Here is an 18,795-nt window from a genome sequence, read left to right as displayed (position 1 = left end):
TGCAGAGCAGTGACATTTGTTGCCATCTGCCTGGACACTGAAAGTTGAAGATATCTTCCCCAGGCACACCGGACAGGAAGAAGGAGCACAGTGAAAGGTCTCAAGGCAAAACCCCCGAGGCCTGGAGGAAGGGAGACGAGGGGCACGCTGAAGCTCTCCCAGGCCTGGGACGTGTCCCCAGCTCACAGGGGGCCCCATGCAGTTTGCTGGGCAGCTGACACCGTGTGGCACACCCAGTGGATCATAGGAATCCAAGGGTGTCAGCTGTCTTGGGGGTGGGCAGACAAACCACCACTCAGCCCTCGAACAACTGCAGTGAACCCTCTGTGTAGTGTGAGTAGGGGGCCTGGTTCGATCTGACTTGGAGCAAGATGGGCTCCCCCGAAGACTGACTCTCTGGAGAGATTCTTGGCTGAGAATTGGGCTGAGATTTGCTGAACCTGGGAAGACAGCATAGGATGGGCAACAGCTCCAGTCTGAGCTTTCCCCAGACATGTTTGGAGGACCTTAGGCAAGTCCAGAAACCTGAGATCAGTTTCCTCATTACTGTAAGTAGCAGACACGGACCAGGCCATGACTGTGTGCCAAGAACAATATAGTTTACAGAGCCCCACAACAACCCAGATAGACAAGTGTCATTGTTATCCTCATTTTACAGGTAGGGAAACTGAAACCCATGCTCCAAACCATAACTCCATACTCCTTCTCTTCAGTAAATTGGCAGCGATAATCCCTCCTTGGCTCCACACCAGAGACTTGTGGTAATGAACAGAAGAATGTATTTGAAGGCACTTTTCAAAACAGTTCAAGAATCTATAAATGTAAGGTGACTTTATATTATCTATTACAACCCCCTGTAATCATTTCAGCAAAAACCCATTGCATTAGGTATTCTATTTTAAGATATACATAATGCCACCTTTGAAAGAGTGTCAACTGAACTTGAGAATAACTTTGACTATTCCCTTCCAGGAGATTTCCTGGGCGTGGGTGTTCCTTTAAAATAGAAACAATCCAGAAGAGGTTAACTGCCTGGTAGATGAAAGATGAAAACCTAATGTGAACACAGGATTAAAATAACCAGCCAGCTCTTTGCTTGGGAGGAGTTGGGAGGAGACTTTGGTGATGGACAGTTGGAAGAGAAGCAGAACTATTTATTTTTCTGTGTACAATTTATGCCCAGGACATATTTGGCCCTGGACAGAGAGCACTGGGTAGAACTGCAGCAAAATGCCTGATGGGGAAACCAGGAGTGTGAATTAGGCGTGGATAACTCCGAATACACCAGGAGTGGCTTAGGGTCGTTCTTGGAGGAACTTGCTGAGATCCCAAGCAGAAAACCAGGAAAGGGGCAGCTGGAGAATCTGTTCCATTTGAAGGTCAGAGAAGAGTACACCATTGACATGAATATCAGTGAGCTTGAAAGCACTCATTTCAGCCAACTGTTGATCTCCATGGTTATGTCTATTTGTGAAATATTCTGATGGCAGCCTAGGGCCTCTTGAATTATGTACTTTGACCTCAAATGCCAGGTACACAGGTAGAAGGAGAGAGGGGGGAAATATTTTTGACATTTATATAGTCTGTTCGTCCCCCCTGCTGAACTGTAAGTTTGCTGACATCAGGAACTTTGTGTTCTTAATTTTTACCCTTCCATCACCTAATATACCTGTATATGGCAGATGTCAAGCACTATCTTGTACACAAACTGATACATGACAAGACAACTGAATGAATGGAATTAAAGGTACCATATTGAGTCCTGGTAGTTCAAGGTTAGATTAGGAACCCCTTCAGAAATTAGTCCTGGCTGGAGGATGATTTAGAAGAACACTGGGGTCCTTCTCCAATTACTTGTGGAAGAAGAGGAGGATTCACCTTCTTTCTAGAAAGAATGTCCCTGTCTCTGGTCCTGGAGGATGGGGAAAAAAAGTGAATAGACAGAAAGGATTACTGACTTCACCTTCCTGTTGATTAGGAAAACAACCTTCATCTTTCATGTTGATCTTAATTGTCTGTTTCACAGATATTTCTCACAGCATGTTTGTACAACATGGTTTGAACTCACACCCAGTTAAGTCCTGATGCCGGCAGCTGGCAATCTTACCAACATGGTAGTGGCAAGTAGCATTGTGGTCATATGGAATCACAGGGCAGGCAGCAGGACAATCCAGGGGTCCAGTCCTCAGGCCATCTTCCAGTGACCATGTGACCTGAGGGAAGTCGCTAGACTATTCTCTGATCTCACATCCTCATCTGTGACATAAGGATGGTAGGGTGCCCACCTTATAGAGTCCTAGGCATCCATCAGTCAATGTATGGAAATAGAAAAATGGGATACAGCTGAGAGCCGGTGTAGTCCTCCCGGTGCTTCATCAGCTTTCCATAGTGTCTCCCATCCTCTCCTGTCTCTGGACTCCTGCCCGGGATGCCTTTAAATATATCAGTTGTCAGTAAGGTGGCCCAGAAATTACATCCTGTGCATTTCCTTTCACAGTCCTCACAGTGGCTCCGAGTACATTTGGAATTCTTTTTCATCTCTATAATAACTTTCACGAGCTATTTGTCCATTTTTCATATTGCTTTAAGTTCCTTCTCGTCTTCTCCTGGATCAGACTTCATGTGTCTTTCCGAAAAGCCACGTTTCAGATGCATTGCTTGGATCTCTTCTTTTCTATGTCATTAATTTTGTTTTTTGTATCTCTTTCCTTCTTCTTCCTTGGGATTTATTCTATTATGCTTTTTCTAACTTCTTGAATGCTTTCTAATAAATACAGTGAAGGCTGTAAATTTCCCTCTAAGTGTATGTCTTTGGCTGTATCTTGGAGTTTACTTTTTAAAACCTATTTCTTGTTGCTTTCTAATTTTATTCCATTATCATCAGATCACATGATCACAGAATGTCAAAACTTGGAACTGTGGTGAGATTTGCTTGTAGATTTCTGTGGGGTCATTTAAAAAATATATATTGTTATTTATTTGAGAGAGAGAGAGCATGAGCAGGGGGGAGGAGCAGAGGAAGAGGGACAAGCAGACTCCCTGCTGAGCAGGGAGCCCAACGACAACACAGGGCTCCATCCCAGGACCCCAAGATCATGACCTGAGTGAAGTCAGACATTTAACTGACTGATCCACCGAGGCACCCCTATGGGGCCATTTTTTTTTTAAATTTTATTTTTAATAAACATATATTTTTATCCCCAGGGGTACAGGTCTGCGAATCGCCAGGTTTACACACTTCACAGCACTCACCATAGCACATACCCTCCCCAATATCCATAACCCCACCCCCCCTCCCAACTCCCCTCCCCCCATCAACCCTCAGTTTGTTTTGTGAGATTAAGAGTCACTTATGGTTTGTCTCCCTCCCAATCCCATCTTGTTACATTTATTCTTCTCCTACCCCCTCAATAAGTCTATTTCCCTAAGCATGATACCCTCTAGTTCCATCCACGTCGTCGCAAATGGCAAGATTTCATTTCTTTTGATGGCTGCATAGTATTCCATTGTGTATATATACCACATCTTCTTTATCCATTTGTCTGTTGATGGACATCTAGGTTCTTTCCATAGTTTGGCTATTGTAGACATTGCTGCTATAAACATTCGGGTGCACGTGCCCCTTCGGATCACTACGTTTGTATCTTTAGGGTAAATACCCAGCAGTGCAATTGCTGGGTCATAGGGTAGTTCTATCTTCAACATTTTGAGGAACCTCCATGCTGTTTTCCAGAGTGGTTGCACCAGCTTGCATTCCCACCAACAGTGTAGGAGGGTTCCCCTTTCTCTGCATCCTCGCCAGCATCTGTCATTTCCTGACTTGTTAATTTTAGCCATTCTGACTGGTGTGAGGTGATACCTCATGGTGGTTTTGATTTGTATTTCCCTAATGCCGAGTGATATGGAGCACTTTTTCATGTGTCTGTTGGCCATCTGGATGTCTTCTTTGCAGAAATGTCTGTTCATGTCCTCTGCCCATTTCTTGATATGGATTATTTGTTCTTTGGGTGTTGAGTTTGCTAAGTTCTTTATAGATTTTGGACACTAGCCCTTTATCTGATATGTCATTTGCAAATATCTTCTCCCATTCTGTCAGTTGTCTTTTGGTTTTGTTCACTGTTTCCTTTGCTGTGCAAAAGCTTTTGATCTTGATAAAATCCCAATAGTTCATTTTTGCCCTTGCTTCCCTTGCCTTTGGTGATGTTCCTAGGAAGATGTTGCTGCAGCTGAGGTCGAAGAGGTTGCTGCCTGTGTTCTCCTCAAGGATTTTGATGGATTCCTTTCTCACATTGAGATCCTTCATCCATTTTGAGTCTATTTTCGTGTGTGGTGTAAGGAAATGATCCAATTTCATTTTTCTGCATGTGGCTGTCCAATTTTCCCAACACCATTTATTGAAGAGGCTGTCTTTTTTCCATTGGACATTCTTTCCTGCTTTGTCGAAGATTAGTGGACGATAGAGTTGAGGGTCCATTTCTGGGCTCTCTATTCTGTTCCATTGATCTATGTGTCTGTTTTTGTGCCAGTAGCATGCTGTCTTGATGATGACAGCTTTGTAATAGAGCTTGAAGTCCGGAATTGTGATGCCACCAACTTTGGCTTTCTTTTTCAATATTCCTTTGGCTATTCGAGGTCTTTTCTGGTTCCATATGAATTTTAGGATTATTTGTTCCATTTCTTTGAAAAAAATGGATGGTACTTTGATAGGAATTGCATTAAATGTGTAGTAGATTGCTTTAGGTAGCATAGACATTTTCACAATATTTGTTCTTCCAATCCAGGAGCATGGAACATTTTTCCATTTCTTTGTGTCTTCCTCAATTTCTTTCATGAGTACTTTATAGTTTTCTGTGTATAGATTCTTAGTCTCTTTGGTTAGGTTTATTACTAGGTATCTTATATTTTTGGGTGCAATTGTAAATGGGATGGACTCCTTAATTTCTCTTTCTTCTGTCTTGTTGTTGGTGTAGAGAAATGCAACTGATTTCTGTGCATTGATTTTATATCCTGACACTTTACTGAATTCCTGTACAAGTTCTAGCAGTTTTGGAGTGGAGTCTTTTGGGTTTTCCACATATAGTATCATATCATCTGCGAAGAGTGATAGTTTGACTTCTTCTTTGCCGATTTGGATGCCTTTAATTTCCTTTTGTTGTCTGATTGCTGAGGCTAGAACTTCTAGTACTATGTTGAATAGCAGTGGTGATAATGGACATCCCTGCCGTGTTCCTGACCTTAGCGGAAAAGCTTTCAGTTTTTTTCCATTGAGAATGATATTTGCAGTGGGTTTTTCATAGATGGCTTTGATAATATTGAGGTATGTGCCGTCTATCCCTACACTTTGAAGAGTTTTGATCAGGAAGGGATGCTGTACTTTGTCAAATGCTTTCTCAGCATCTATGGAGAGTATCATATGGTTCTTGTTCTTTCTTTTATTAATGTGTTGTATCACATTGATTGATTTGCGGATGTTGAACCAACCTTGCAGCCCTGGAATAAATCCCACTTGGTCGTGGTGAATAATCCTTTTAATGTACTGTTGAATCCTATTGGCTAGTATTTTGGTGAGAATTTTTGCATCTGTGTTCATCAAGGATATTGGTCTGTAGTTCTCTTTTTTGATGGGATCTTTGTCTGGTTTTGGGATCAAGGTGATGCTGGCCTCATAAAATGAGTTTGGAAGTTTTCCTTCCGTTTCTATTTTTTGGAACAGTTTCAGGAGAATAGGAATTAGTTCTTCTTAAAATGTTTGGTAGAATTCCCCAGGAAGCCATCTGGCCCTGGGCTTTTGTTTGTTTGGAGATTTTTGATGACTGTTTCAATCTCCTTACTGGTTATAGGTCTGTTCAGGCTTTCCATTTCTTCCTGGTTCAGTTGTGGTAGTTTATATGTCTCTAGGAATGCATCCATTTCTTCCAGATTGTCAAATTTGTTGGTGTAGAGTTGCTCATAGTATGTTCTTATAATTGTCTGTATTTCTTTGGTGTTCGTTGTGATCTCTCCTCTTTCATTCATGATTTTATTTATTTGGGTCCTTTCTCTTTTCTTTTTGATAAGTCTGGCCAGGGGTTTATCAATCTTATTAATTCTTTCAAAGAACCAGCTCCTAGTTTCGTTGATTTGTTCTATTGTTTTTTTGGTTTCTATTTCATTGATTTCTGCTCTGATCTTTATGATTTCTCTTCTCCTGCTGGGTTTAGGGTTTCTTTCTTGTTCTTTCTCCAGCTCCTTTAGGTGTAGGGTTAGGTTGTGTACCTGAGACCTTTCTTGTTTCTTGAGAAAGGCTTGTACCGCTGTATATTTTCCTCTCAGGACTGCCTTTGTTGTGTCCCACAGATTCTGAACCGTTGTGTTTTCATTATCATTTGTTTCCATAAATTTTTTCAATTCTTCTTTAATTTCCTGATTGACCCATTCATTCTTTAGAAGGATGCTGTTTAGTCTCCATGTATTTGGGTTCTTTCCAAATTTCCTCTTGTGATTGAGTTCTAGCTTCAGAGCATTGTGGTCTGAAAATATGCAGGGAATGATCCCAATCTTTTGATACCGGTTGAGATTTGACTTAGGACCTAGAATGTGATCTCTTCTGGAGAATGTTCCATGTGCACTAGAGAAGAATGTGTATTCTGTTGCTTTGGGATGAAATGTTCTGAATATATCTGTGATGTCCATCTGGTCCAGTGTGTCATTTAAGGCCTTGATTTCCTTGTTGATCTTTTGCTTGGATGATCTGTCCATTTCAGTGAGGGGAGTGTTAAAGTCCCCTACTATTATTGTACTATTGTCGATGTGTTTCTTTGATTTTGTTATTAATTGGTTTATATAGTTGGCTGCTCCCACGTTAGGGCATAGATACTTAAAATTGTTACATCTTCTTGTTGGACGGACCCTTTGAGTATGATATAGTGTCCTTCCTCATCTCTTACTATAGTCTTTGGCTTAAAATCTAATTGATCTGCTATAAGGATTGCCACTCCTGCTTTCTTCTGATGTCCATTAGCATGGTAAATTCTTTTCCACCCCCTCACTTTAAACCTGGAGGTGTCTTCGGGTTTAAGATGAGTTTCTTGTAGGCAACATATAGATGGGTTTTGTTTTTTTATCCATTCTGATACCCTGTGTCTTTTGATTGGGGCATTTAGCCCATTAACATTCAGGGTAAGTATTGAGAAATATGAATTTAGTGCCATTGTATTGCCTGTAAGGTGACTGTTATTGTATATTGTCTCTGTTTCTTTCTGACCTACTACTTTTAGGGTCTCTCTTTGCTTAGAGGACCCCTTTCAATATTTCCTGTAGAGCTGGTTTGGTGTTTGCAAATTCTTTCAGTTTTTGTTTGTCCTGGAAGCTTTTAATCTCTCCTTCTATTTTCAATGATAGCCTAGCTGGATATAGTATTCTTGGCTGCATGTTTTTCTCATTTAGTACTCTGAATATATCATGCCAGCTCTTTCTGGCCTGCCAGGTCTCTGTGGATAAGTCTGCTGCCAATCTAATATTTTTACCATTTTACGTTACAGACTTCTTTTCCCGGGCTGCTTTCAGGATCTTTTCTTTGTCACTAAGACTTGTAAATTTTACTATTAGGTGACGGGGTGTGGACCTATTCTTATTGATTTTGAGGGGGGTTCTCTGCACCTCCTGGATTTTGATGCTTGTTCCCTTTGCCATATTGGGGAAATTCTCTCCAATAATTCTCTCCAATATACCTTCTGCTCCCCTCTCCGTTTCCTCTTCTTCTGGAATCCCAATTATTCTAATGTTGTTTCATCTTATGGTGTCACTTATCTCTCGAATTCTCCCCTCGTGGTCCAGTAGCTGTTTGTCCCTCTTTTGCTCAGCTTCTTTATTCTCTGTCATTTGGTCTTCTATATCGCTAATTCTTTCTTCTGCCTCATTTATCCTAGCAGTGAGAGCCTCCATTTTTTATTGCACCTCATTAATAGCTTTTTTGATTTCAACTTGGTTCGATTTTAGTTCTTTTATTTCTCCAGAAAGGGCTTTTATATCTCCCGAGAGGGTTGCTTTAATATCTTCCATGCCTTTTTCAAGCCCGGCTAGAACCTTGAGAATCGTCATTCTGAACTCTAGATCTGACATGTTACCAATGTCTGTATTGATTAGGTCCCTAGCCTTTGGTACTGCCTCTTGTTCTTTTTTTTGTGGTGAATTTTTCCGCCTTGTCATTTTGTCCAGATAAGAGTATATGAAGGAGCAAGTAAAATACTAAAAGGGTGGCAACAACCCCAGGAAAATATGCTTTAGCCAAATCAGAAGAGATCCCAAATCGTGAGGGGGAGAAAGGGGATAAAAAGGGGCTCAGAAGAAGAAAAAAAAAAAGAAACTATTAAAAAAAGAAAGCCGATAAAAATTATAAAAAGGAAAAAAAAATATATATATATATTAGATAAACTATTTAAAAAACGTTAAAAAGGGGCGCCTGGGTGGCTCAGTGGGTTAAGCCGCTGCCTTCGGCTCAGGTCATGATCCCAGGTCCTGGGTTCAAGCCCCACATCGGGCTTTCTCCTCAGCGGGGAGTCTGCTTCCTCCTCTCTCTCTGCCTGCCTCTCTGCCTACTTGTGATTTCTCTCTGTCAAATAAATAAATAAAATCTTTAAAAAAAAAACGTTAAAAAAAGAAAACGGTAACATTTAAAAAATTTAGCAGAAGAAGAGAAAAAAAATTGAAAAAGAGAAAAAAAAATTAAATTAACTGCAAGGCTAAAGAATCATGGCGAGAAAGCCATGAGTTCCATGCTTTGCTTTCTTCTCCTCTAGAATTCTGCCGCTCTCCTTGGTATTGAAACTGCACTCCTTGGTAGGTGAACTTGGTCCTGTCTGGGTTTCTCGTTGATCTTCTGGGGGAGGGGCCTGTTGTAGTGATTCTCAAGCAACCTTGCCCCAGGCGGAGTTGCACCGCCCTTACCCGGGGCCGCGCTGAGTAATCTGCTCGGGTTTGCTTTCGGGAGCTTTTGTTCCCTGAGCGCTTTCCGTAGAGTTCCGGAGGACGGGAGTGAAGATGGCGGCCTCCCGGTCTCCGGCCCAGAGGACCCGAGAGCCCGGGGCCCCACTCCTCAGTGCGCCTTCAGAGAACAGCGCCCAATGACTCCCGTCACCCTGGCCTCCGGCCGCGCTCCGAGCTGACGGAGCCTGCGACCGGTTCAAGGTAACCCCGAGTTTAGAGCTCACTCCTCGGCTCTGTCTCTGTAGCCGGCTTCCCTGTCTAATACCGGTAAGCTCTGCAACACTCAGACACCCCCGATCCTTCTGTGACCCTGTGGGACCTGAGGCCGCGCTGACCCCGCCTGAGCTTCACCCCGGTTAAGCCTCTGGAGCGATGTCCCTCAGCGGAACAGACTTTTAAAAGTCCCGATTTTGTGCTCCGTTGCTCCGCCGCTCGCTGGGAGCCAGCCCCTCCCCCCACGGTCTATCTTCCTGTCGCTTTGGATTCACTTCTCCGCCAGTCCTACCTTGCAGAAAGTGGTTGATTTTCTGTTTCTGGAATTGCTGTTCTTCTTCTCTTCAATCTCCCATTGGATTTATAGGTGTTTGCAATCTTTAGATAAGCTATTTAGCTGATCTCCCGCTACCTGAAGTAGTCTTAGCCTGCTACTTCTCCGCCATCTTGACTCCTATGGGGCCATTTTTAATTGCTCCCAATGTGATAGGAAAAAACCTACATTCTCAGTTTGGTCATTTAAGTATATAATTAACCCTTGGACAATGCTAGTGTTAAAGGTACCAGCTCCCTGCATAATTAAAAATCCACATGTAACTTTTGACTCCCCAAAAACTTAAATACTAATGACCTACTATTGACCAAGAAGATCTACCACAAACATAAACAGTCAACACATATTTTTTAAATTTTTATTTATTTTTTAAATTTATTTTCAGTGTTCCAGAATTCATTGTTTATGCACCACACCCAGTGCTCCATGCAATATGTGCCCTCCATAATACCCACCACCAGGCTCACCCAACCTCCCACCCCCCACCCTTCCAAACCCTCATTGTTTTTCAGAGTCCACAGTCTCTCATGGTTTGTCTCCCTTTCCATTTTCCCCCAACTCCCTTCTCCTTTCCATCTCCCCATGTCCTCCATGTTATTCCTTAGCCTCCACAAATAAGTGAAACCATATGATAATTGAGTCTCTCTGCTTGACTTAGTTCACTCATCATAATCTCTTCCAGTCCTGTCCATGTTGATGCAAAAGTTGGGTATTCATCCTTTCTGATGGAGGCATAATACTCCATAGTGTATATGGACCACATCTTCCTTATCCATTCGTCTGTTGAAGGGCATCTTGGTTCTTTCCACAGTTTGGCGACTGTGGCCATTGCTGCTATGAACATTGGGGTACAGATGGCCCTTCTTTTCACTTCATCTGTATCTTTGGGGTAAATACCCAGTAGTGCAATTGCAGGGTCATGGGGAAGCTCTATTTTTAATTTCTTAAGGAATCTCTACACTGTTTTCCAAAGTGGCTGCATATTTTTAAAGTAAGCTAGAGAAAAGAAAATTTTAAGAAAATTATAGGAAAAAATACATTTATAATACTATACTGTATTTACTGAGAGAAAAGTCCACAGATAAGTGGACCCTCACAGTTCAAATCTACATTGTGCAGGGATAGACTGTATATTTGAATTCTGGCTTTGTGATGTATTTATCATATGATCTTGGGGAACTTGCATATCCTTTCTGGCCTCAGTTTTGTCACAGATGATACTGACCATCTCATAGAGTTGTGGGCCTGGCAACACTTAGCACCATATAAAAGTTAGCACTGCTTAGTATTTTTTTTTTTAGGTATTAGGTTTAGCTTATTAATCTTGTTTAAATTTTCTGTATCCTAGCTCATTTTGTTTAGTTACTATATCAGTTCTGAGAGGTAGTTATTAATTTCTCTCATTATAGTTGTAAATTTGCCCATTTCTCCCTATAGTTCCAAACATTTTGCCTAGTTTTCAGGCTTTATTGTTAGATGCCTACAGGTTCATTATTAGAGAGTTTTAGTGAATGATTCCTTTTATCAGGATAGATAACATGTTGAACTTAGCCAGTTCCTGTTTATCCTGATTACTGGTACCCTTAGGGTTGCTTTTACCAACATATTTTGTGCTTTCTATTTACCAGTACTTCTTGATAACATCCAATTTTCCTTTAGAAACCTGGATGATTAATTTTAATAATTCATATATATTTATATTGTAGTATTATGCTATTTTGATTCACTGCTGTTGTTCTGCATTTACCATGCAATTTTCCCTGGATTATCCAGAACATGGATTTATAACAGGTGTCTCAAAAAGCTGTTTTGCTTAGACTGTGATATTTGCTTCTGGGATTTATAGGAATTGGGAGACTCTTTGAATGCCCCAAATACTTGAAAGTGGGAGGCAAAGGTGGGCCTTGTAGCTTACGGTCCACACAGAGATTACAAGCTGGTTGATGACATCATTTTTGAAAGTACACAGCAATGAACAAAACTCACTGGTCCCTGTAACAAATAGCATGTCAGTCAGCTGGATTTTAGTACCCAGTTACACTGGGTAAAGGATTCAGGCAAAGAAAAATGACCATGCAGCATGTTCTCAGTTAATAGCTGGAGGATTTATAACATTTTTAAAACTATATCTGGGATTACTTTTACTTTCCAGAAAGGGAGAAAGAGAACACTCCTATAATTAATACAAAGCAGAAAAAACTTTCATCTGTCTTACTGATTTCTGTGTCTCTGGAAAAGTGTCTGGCATATAGTAAATGCCCCAAAATATTTGTGAGCAAATTACAGTAGCAAAAAAAAAAAAATTGTTATGGGACCTTCAAGAGCAGAAAGGATAGTGCCAATAAAAAAGATTGTGAGGGGGGCGCCTGGGTGGCTCAGTGGGTTAAGCCGCTGCCTTCGGCTCAGGTCATGATCTCAGGGTCCTGGGATCGAGTCCCGCATCGGGCTCTCTGCTCGGCAGGGAGCCTGCTTCCCTCTCTCTCTTTCTCTCTGCCTGCCTCTCTGTCTACTTGTGATCTCTCTCTGTCAAATAAATAAATAAAATCTTTAAAAAAAAAAGATTGTGAGGGCTTCATAGAGGAAGTGGCAGTTGAGTAGGGCTTTGGAGGATAAGTAGGATCTAGAGAGAAGAGTACATGAGATAGAGTTTGGTCAGAGAAACAGACTACTAGAAATGAACATGGGAATTCATTTGAGAATTCATGAGAACATGGGATTCATTTTTGGAAAAACATGGAATAATTGTGGGAGCCAGGTGAACACTCTATGAACACTCTATATGTTCAACTGTTGCATCCACGTCCAGTGTCAGGCCTAAAGTGGGCCTATAGCTGAGCAGGCAGTCAGAAGCAAAGAAGGATTAATGTGGAATGGGGAAGACCAAAGACGAATGCAACCCATGGGGCTGAGCTTGAATAGTATTGGTTTCTGAAGCCAGTGAGCCTCCAGCTCGGAGGATTTCGGTGACCTGTAGGAGAATCCAACATCCTTCCTCACAGAGCTAAACATGCCTTGGGTCCTGGGAAATGGAGAAGCCTATGGAGGGTCCAGTGGGAGGTGGAGGAGCTGAGAGCCCCAGGCAGCCCGGGCCAACCAGGTGAACCAGCACTTGATGTCCTGTGGCAAACATCAAAGAACAAGAAAAAAGGCACATCCATCTTCCAGATCTTACACAAAGTCACATGGTCCAGAATTACGCAGGGAAGGAAAGCCTGGAAAAGGCAGTTCTGGCTTAGCTAAGATGACCCAGGACACATTGTTCCAGAAGGGAAGATGAGGGCTTAGATAGAGTGGTGTGGGAGGCAGAGGGAACCCATACTCTCCAGTGGGCCATCACCTCTGGGCACCCTTCCACTGACCCTCCTGGGCAGAGATGGTCATTTTCTTTCTGACTGTCATCTCCACCCTGAGCCTCTGAAAGTGAGGGTTCCAGCATCACATGGTTTCTGCTAGGTTTAAAGGAAACACAAATGACTCAAACAGAAATTGGAACTTAAGAATCAGGAGCACAAGGGGCCCAACTCTGGGCCATGGGATGTAGTGGGAGTGTGAGGCAAGTGTGGGAGATAAGACCCCCCCTGCTCTCTGAGAGATTTTTTTTGGATTTACTCATGTGTTGTTTACTGAGTGCTCTTCATGTGCCACACACTGCTTCTAGGAACCAGGGAAACAGCGGGGAACAGAGCAGAATCCCTGCCCCCATCCAGCTTACCTTCCAGTGAGGGAAACAGAGTGAAAGAGTAGACGTGTAATTGACATTAGGCCATGATATGTATTTTGAGGAAGACATAGATGAAGATGGGAGAAAGAAAGTGAGATGGGGTGGTATTTTAGAGAAGGTGATCAGAGAACAATAATCCTGGGAAATATTAATTTGAGTATTCACTGTGTAGCTAATACGTTTCAAAGACTTTATATTTATTGGTTTATTTAATCCATGACAACCTAATGTTCCCAAAATTACATCCTTACGAAGAAGAACTGGGAACTAAATATAGGTGTCTGGTACCAGAGCTTAGGATTTAAGTCAGGGAAGGTCTCTTGGTTCAGGTTAGTGAAATGAGGGAGCAGGCCATGCAAATATTATAGTGAAGAGCATTGCAGGCAATGGAACAGCTAGTTCAAGGCCCTGGGACAGGTGCATGCTTGCTATTTGGGGAGGGTGAGACCAGGAGTTCAGATCTGGACATGTTGAGGTTTGAGAAGTTTATTAAGCACCTAAGTGAAATCTGGAGGACAGTTGGATATTCAAGTCCAAACCTTAGGGTAAATCTTAGAAATAGATTAAGTTTGTTTGTCATTGGTATTCATGGAACTAGATGAGATGCTGGTAAGAGAGAGATGGGGAGTGAGAGAGAGAAGTTCAAGGACTAAGGTGAGGGGCAGAAGAGCAGGGGACTTGAGCAGAAGACACTAAGAAAGAGCAGCTGGTGAGGGAGGAGGAAACCCAGGAGAGAGAACTTCTTGCTGGAGGGAGTGACCAGATATTTCCAGTCCTGCAGGGAAGCTTAGTTAGCTGAAGCCTGGGGAGTGACCACTGGATTTGGCAACACAGAGGTCATCATTAACCTTGACATTGGTGACCTTTAATAAACATTATAGTACCTGGAAGGGCAACCAAAGCAATTTCATGCCAGGTTGAGAGGGAATTGGAGCCCCATACCTCATCCTCCAGCCTCAGCTCTACCCCTTCTGAACTCTGTGGACCCCAGGGACATGTCCCAAGGTCTCTGGAACACAAGTTGAAAACCACAGATGTAACCAACTCCTTTGCTTTACAGTTGATGAAGTTCTGGGCCAGAAAAGGGAAGAGACTAGCTCAAGGCCATGCAACTAATTAGTGGAAACCCCAGGCTGCAATTTAACATTATTTAATGAGATTTGCCAATGAAGACATCAGTTCCTAGCCTGTCTTACTAGTGTGTTCCATAGACAATGGTTACTGTAATAAGTAGACAAATAAAAAAGAACATCCTTTTCACCTTTTATTTCTGTGGAAAGGGGAGAATGATAACATGAACAATTTTAATTCATAGAAAATTCCTAGGCCTGAGTGTTCACTCATGGTTTCCATATTCTCCTCCCACCACACCCCTTTTCTCAAATGTATGGTCATTCAGCAAGTTCCATGTTCTCTGATCCTATGTCATGAGATGTCACAGGCTGCCACGTTAAATTGGGCATTGTAATAATAGCGGTTATTCACATGGATCAGTAGTTGTTGCTGGCAGTGTTTTCTGATCTGCATAGCAGTCCCAGGGTCAGACCACTGACTGCATGTCCCATTTCCATCTCTCACTGATGGTGGGACCCTGGACAGGTTACCTACCATCTCTGTGCTTGACTTTCATCAAATGTGTGAAGTGCTTGGTCAATGGAAGATAGGATACAGGGATAAGGGATACTGCTGCTCTTAAGCCAGGCACTGTAATAGGCATTGAATTGTCCCAGGTCTCATCATGCCAGGCCTGTGGACTGTGCACCAATTATGGATCACCGGGGGCTCTTTTTCCTCTGCTTTCTGGTTTGATAAGCCTGGGTTGAATTAGGGAGGTGTACTCAGTCTCATCTTGCAACTGTTTTTACCTTAGGATCCATGCTTGAAGCTAAATAAACCTCAGAGCCTGCCCAAAGGAGAAGAGTATCACGATAAGTTAGCAGCTGAAGAAGGAACCAGCAGTGATGAAGAAGAAAGGTACAGGAGGACACGCAAGCTTGCGAGTGCTCCAGTGAATGAGGACTCAGCTCTGGGAGGATTCGTTTATTTCATTCATTCATTCATTTATTCCTCAAGTGTTTACCACTGCTCCTTGCATCACACTTAGGAAGGGAACATATGTGTTTTGTATGTTCTCAGTACAGCTGTGGGCTTAACACAACTTATCTTATTCCATTGTTACACCAACCTAGAGAGGCCATTTTATAGATTAAGAACCAGAAACTCAAAGAGGTTAGTAAACCTGCCTAAAACTCAGCTGGCCCCAAATCTCTGCTCCTTATTCTTTAACTAGGAGACATGAGGGAACTTTGTCGCTAATGAGAGATACCCCATCTCTGTCATCTATATTAGTCACCTTTTGCTGCTGTAACAAACATTCCCAAAATACCAGTGATTTTTACCTCCTATGTCAGCTACCTGTATCTTGGCTCCTGCCTGAAGGTCAGGCATCATTGCCTGCCCCAAACTGTGGGTTAAGTTCAAGTCTTGTCATTCTGGGGCTGAGGCTGAAATATTATCCTCTATCTGGAGCATGTTATTGTCATGGTAAAGAGAAGAATCTCAAAAGAGCTGGTGAAAATATGCAGTGCCTCCTAAATCCTGTGCTCATAACTGCATCCTCTCATTTCTAGTCATATTCCACTGGCCAAAGCAGGGCACGTGACCAAATTATCACTGGACAGAGAAGACTATGCAGTCCACATGTCCTATGGTCAGCTCTGGCTACTGTAACAAAATCCCACAGATTGTATGGCCTAAACAACAAAAATTTATTTCTCCTAGTTCTAGAGGCTGGGAAGTCCAAGGACAAGATGCTGGTCTACTCAGTCTCCTGGTGAGAACTCTGCTCCTGGCTTGCAGATGGCCATCTTCTTTCTGTGTCCACACATGACGAAGGGGATTGGAGGGGTGGGAAAGCGAAAGGTTTGTAAGGGAGAGGTCTCTTTCATGTCTCTTGTTATAAGGGCACTAATCTCACCATGAGGGCTCCACCCTCATGACCTAATTACCTCCCTAAAGCTCCACCTCCTAATACCATTACACTGAGCAATAAGTTTCTACATATCAATTGGCGGCAGGAGGCATAACGATGCAGATCATAGCCTTGGGGAAGCAGGGTGTAAACCCCTAAGCCAGACCATAGCCTATAGCCCAGTGAACTCCCAGCTACTAATACTTCCACTGAATCCTCCAGATTTTGCCTCAGAATCTATGAGGCACATAAGAACAGCTGTGAAGGAGGACAGACTTTGGACTCAGGTTTCCAGATTACATCCTTACTACTGGCAACCAGAAACCTTATCCTGCTTATAACTCACAATTCCAGAGAGAAAGAGTCTTTTTCCTAAAATTATGACAGAAATTTCAAAGAGGTCTCTAAGATACCCAACCTGGGTCACATGTCAATTCCTGAGCCAATCACTCTGGCCACAAAGATGCAGTGCTCTGACTGGCCAGCATTTGTGACACATCCTCCCCTGGTCCCATCTGAGGGTGAGGGCAGAGTGAGCTGCTCTTAAACTCTGTGGACTAAAAAGAATCACATGGAAAGAGGAAACGCTTTCCCAGGGAGAGGATGCTGAGCATACCAATAGTAGGTGGTGATTACAACAGCCTTATCTTTTTCTCCTGTGGTGGTGGTTTCAGTAAGGGGTTGTCCTCAACTATAGAAGCAAAAAAGGAGGGGCTCTGGCAGTCACTCCCACAAGGTTGTTTTTTTTTTTAATTAAAAAAAAATTTTTTTTACTCTTTTTTTAAATTTATTTTCAGCATAACAGTATTCATTGTTTTTGCACCACACCCAGTGCTCCATGAAATCTGTGCCCTCTCCAATACCCACCACCTGGTTCCCCTAATCTCCCACCCCCTGCTGCTTCAAACCCCTCAGATTGTTTCCCACAAAGGTTTTGGTGTGAAGAGAAGAGCTAAGCAGTGATAGGGAAGGACTAGAAAGGAAGGACTAGGCACCCTGAGCTCTAACATCAGAAGTTGCAGAAAAGAACAAAAGCAGTGGCTCCTTGGGGGCAAGGTTGCATATTTAGTAGTTAGCTTCATGGGGAATGCTGGTCAGGACACTGGATTTTTTGGCATGGTAGCTCTGAAAAGGGATGTGGCTTTTCCATGGGCTTAAGATCAAATTCAGAAGAACAGATTAGGATCAGCTTTAATGAGGAGGAATGGGGGACATTAGGAGAGTCAGCTCACTTAGTGATGGGTGGCAGGATGAAATTGGCTCTTTAGGAGGAGGTGAGGAAATTTGAGGCACTAGAATGGGGTCAGAGAGTGAAATCTCATTAGTGGTGTTCCAGGGAGTAATGATGGTGATGAAAATAATAAATATTTATTGAATGCTGAAGTGTGATAAGCACATTAAAATGATTAACCCATTTAATCTTCAATACATAGATATTATTATTGAAGTACCTCGCTTCAAAGATGGAGAAAACAGAGGAACAGGGAGGTCAAGTAAATTACCCAAGGTTACACCGCTAGTACACAGTAGTATTGGATGAGTTTCTCTGATGCCAGAATCACAGTTTCAGCTACATCTCAATTAAGGGCAGCTGTTCTGTGCAAAATGAAGAGACACAGGTCTTCCACCTTTCCAGATCTCTTGATCCTTTAATAGTCAGTAATAAGAACTGAAACTTACACCTCCAGCCATGGGCTTCCAGTCTGGCTTGAGTTCCTCTTTCTGTAAATAGCTATAAAACTGGGCAAAACATATGAATGCACAATATGCAGAAGACTGTGTTCTTGAGAAGGGAAGCATGGGTCAAGTCCCATGATCACCCACCATTGCTGTTATTTTTCTTCCTGGGGGAGTTGCCAGCTGCAGCAAAAGAGGTGGAGTCAAGCTGAGCTGGGAAGGAAGACATCAGAGCTCAGGGCTGGTAAAGTGACTGGAATCTATAAGGTAGGGTATCTGAACAGAAAGTTCTATGTCAGGGGAGGAAGGACAGAAAACTATGAGGATTTGCTGTAAGTCCTTGGACAAGGGCTTGAGAGAACACACAAGATGGTATTCCATGGGGCTTGATGTGTGTGGCTGCTGTGGTGTTGAGTAAATGAAAAATCCCAGAGGATAGGCCGTGCTGGTAGATGGCACAGTCCCAGCTTACCTGGGATAGAAAAATCTTCCAAGGCAATACAGGCTTTCAGTGGAGACCTCATGGAGGTCATACTTTATGGGTAAGAAACACATCCATACCCTGGAACAGAAGACAATATTGAAATGCACCAGCTCTAACGAAAGACAAGCTCAAACCTAAAAGGATCAGAAAAGACCTTCGGTAGTTTTGGCTGCCTGGCAGAACAAAAATCAACACCTTTGAAAGGAAGACATAATCTAGACTTCCTGTTATTCAGTATTATATTTATTATATTAATTATATTATCCATAATATGCATCATACAATAAAAACATTATGAGAATGCAAAGAAGCAGAAAAATGTGACCTGTAATCAAGAAAGAATATCAGCCAGTAGAAACAAACCCTAAAATGACCTTGATGTTGGAATTAGCAGAGAAGGACTTTAGAACAATTTTAAGAGGTATGTTCAA

The 18,795-nt window shown here is 42.4% G+C and overlaps 1 protein-coding gene across 2 annotated transcripts in view; it reads left to right on the top strand.

The window, feature by feature from the left end:
- The window catches only part of FAM184B (family with sequence similarity 184 member B), a 194,762-nt gene that overhangs the window by 138,390 nt on the left and 37,577 nt on the right, over positions 1 to 18,795 (top strand). For both annotated transcript variants that reach the window (XM_047718983.1, XM_047718984.1), the window contains exon 8: positions 15,103 to 15,206. In XM_047718983.1, the coding sequence (XP_047574939.1) occupies positions 15,103 to 15,206 (104 nt within the window). The remainder of the gene's footprint in view (positions 1 to 15,102; positions 15,207 to 18,795) is intronic.

The sequence above is a fragment of the Lutra lutra genome, chromosome 2 (genome assembly GCF_902655055.1).
Source record: "Lutra lutra chromosome 2, mLutLut1.2, whole genome shotgun sequence".
Classification (NCBI taxonomy): Eukaryota; Metazoa; Chordata; class Mammalia; order Carnivora; family Mustelidae; genus Lutra; species Lutra lutra.
Note: the sequence above shows the minus strand (reverse complement) of the source record. Positions and strands in the feature narration are given on the sequence as shown.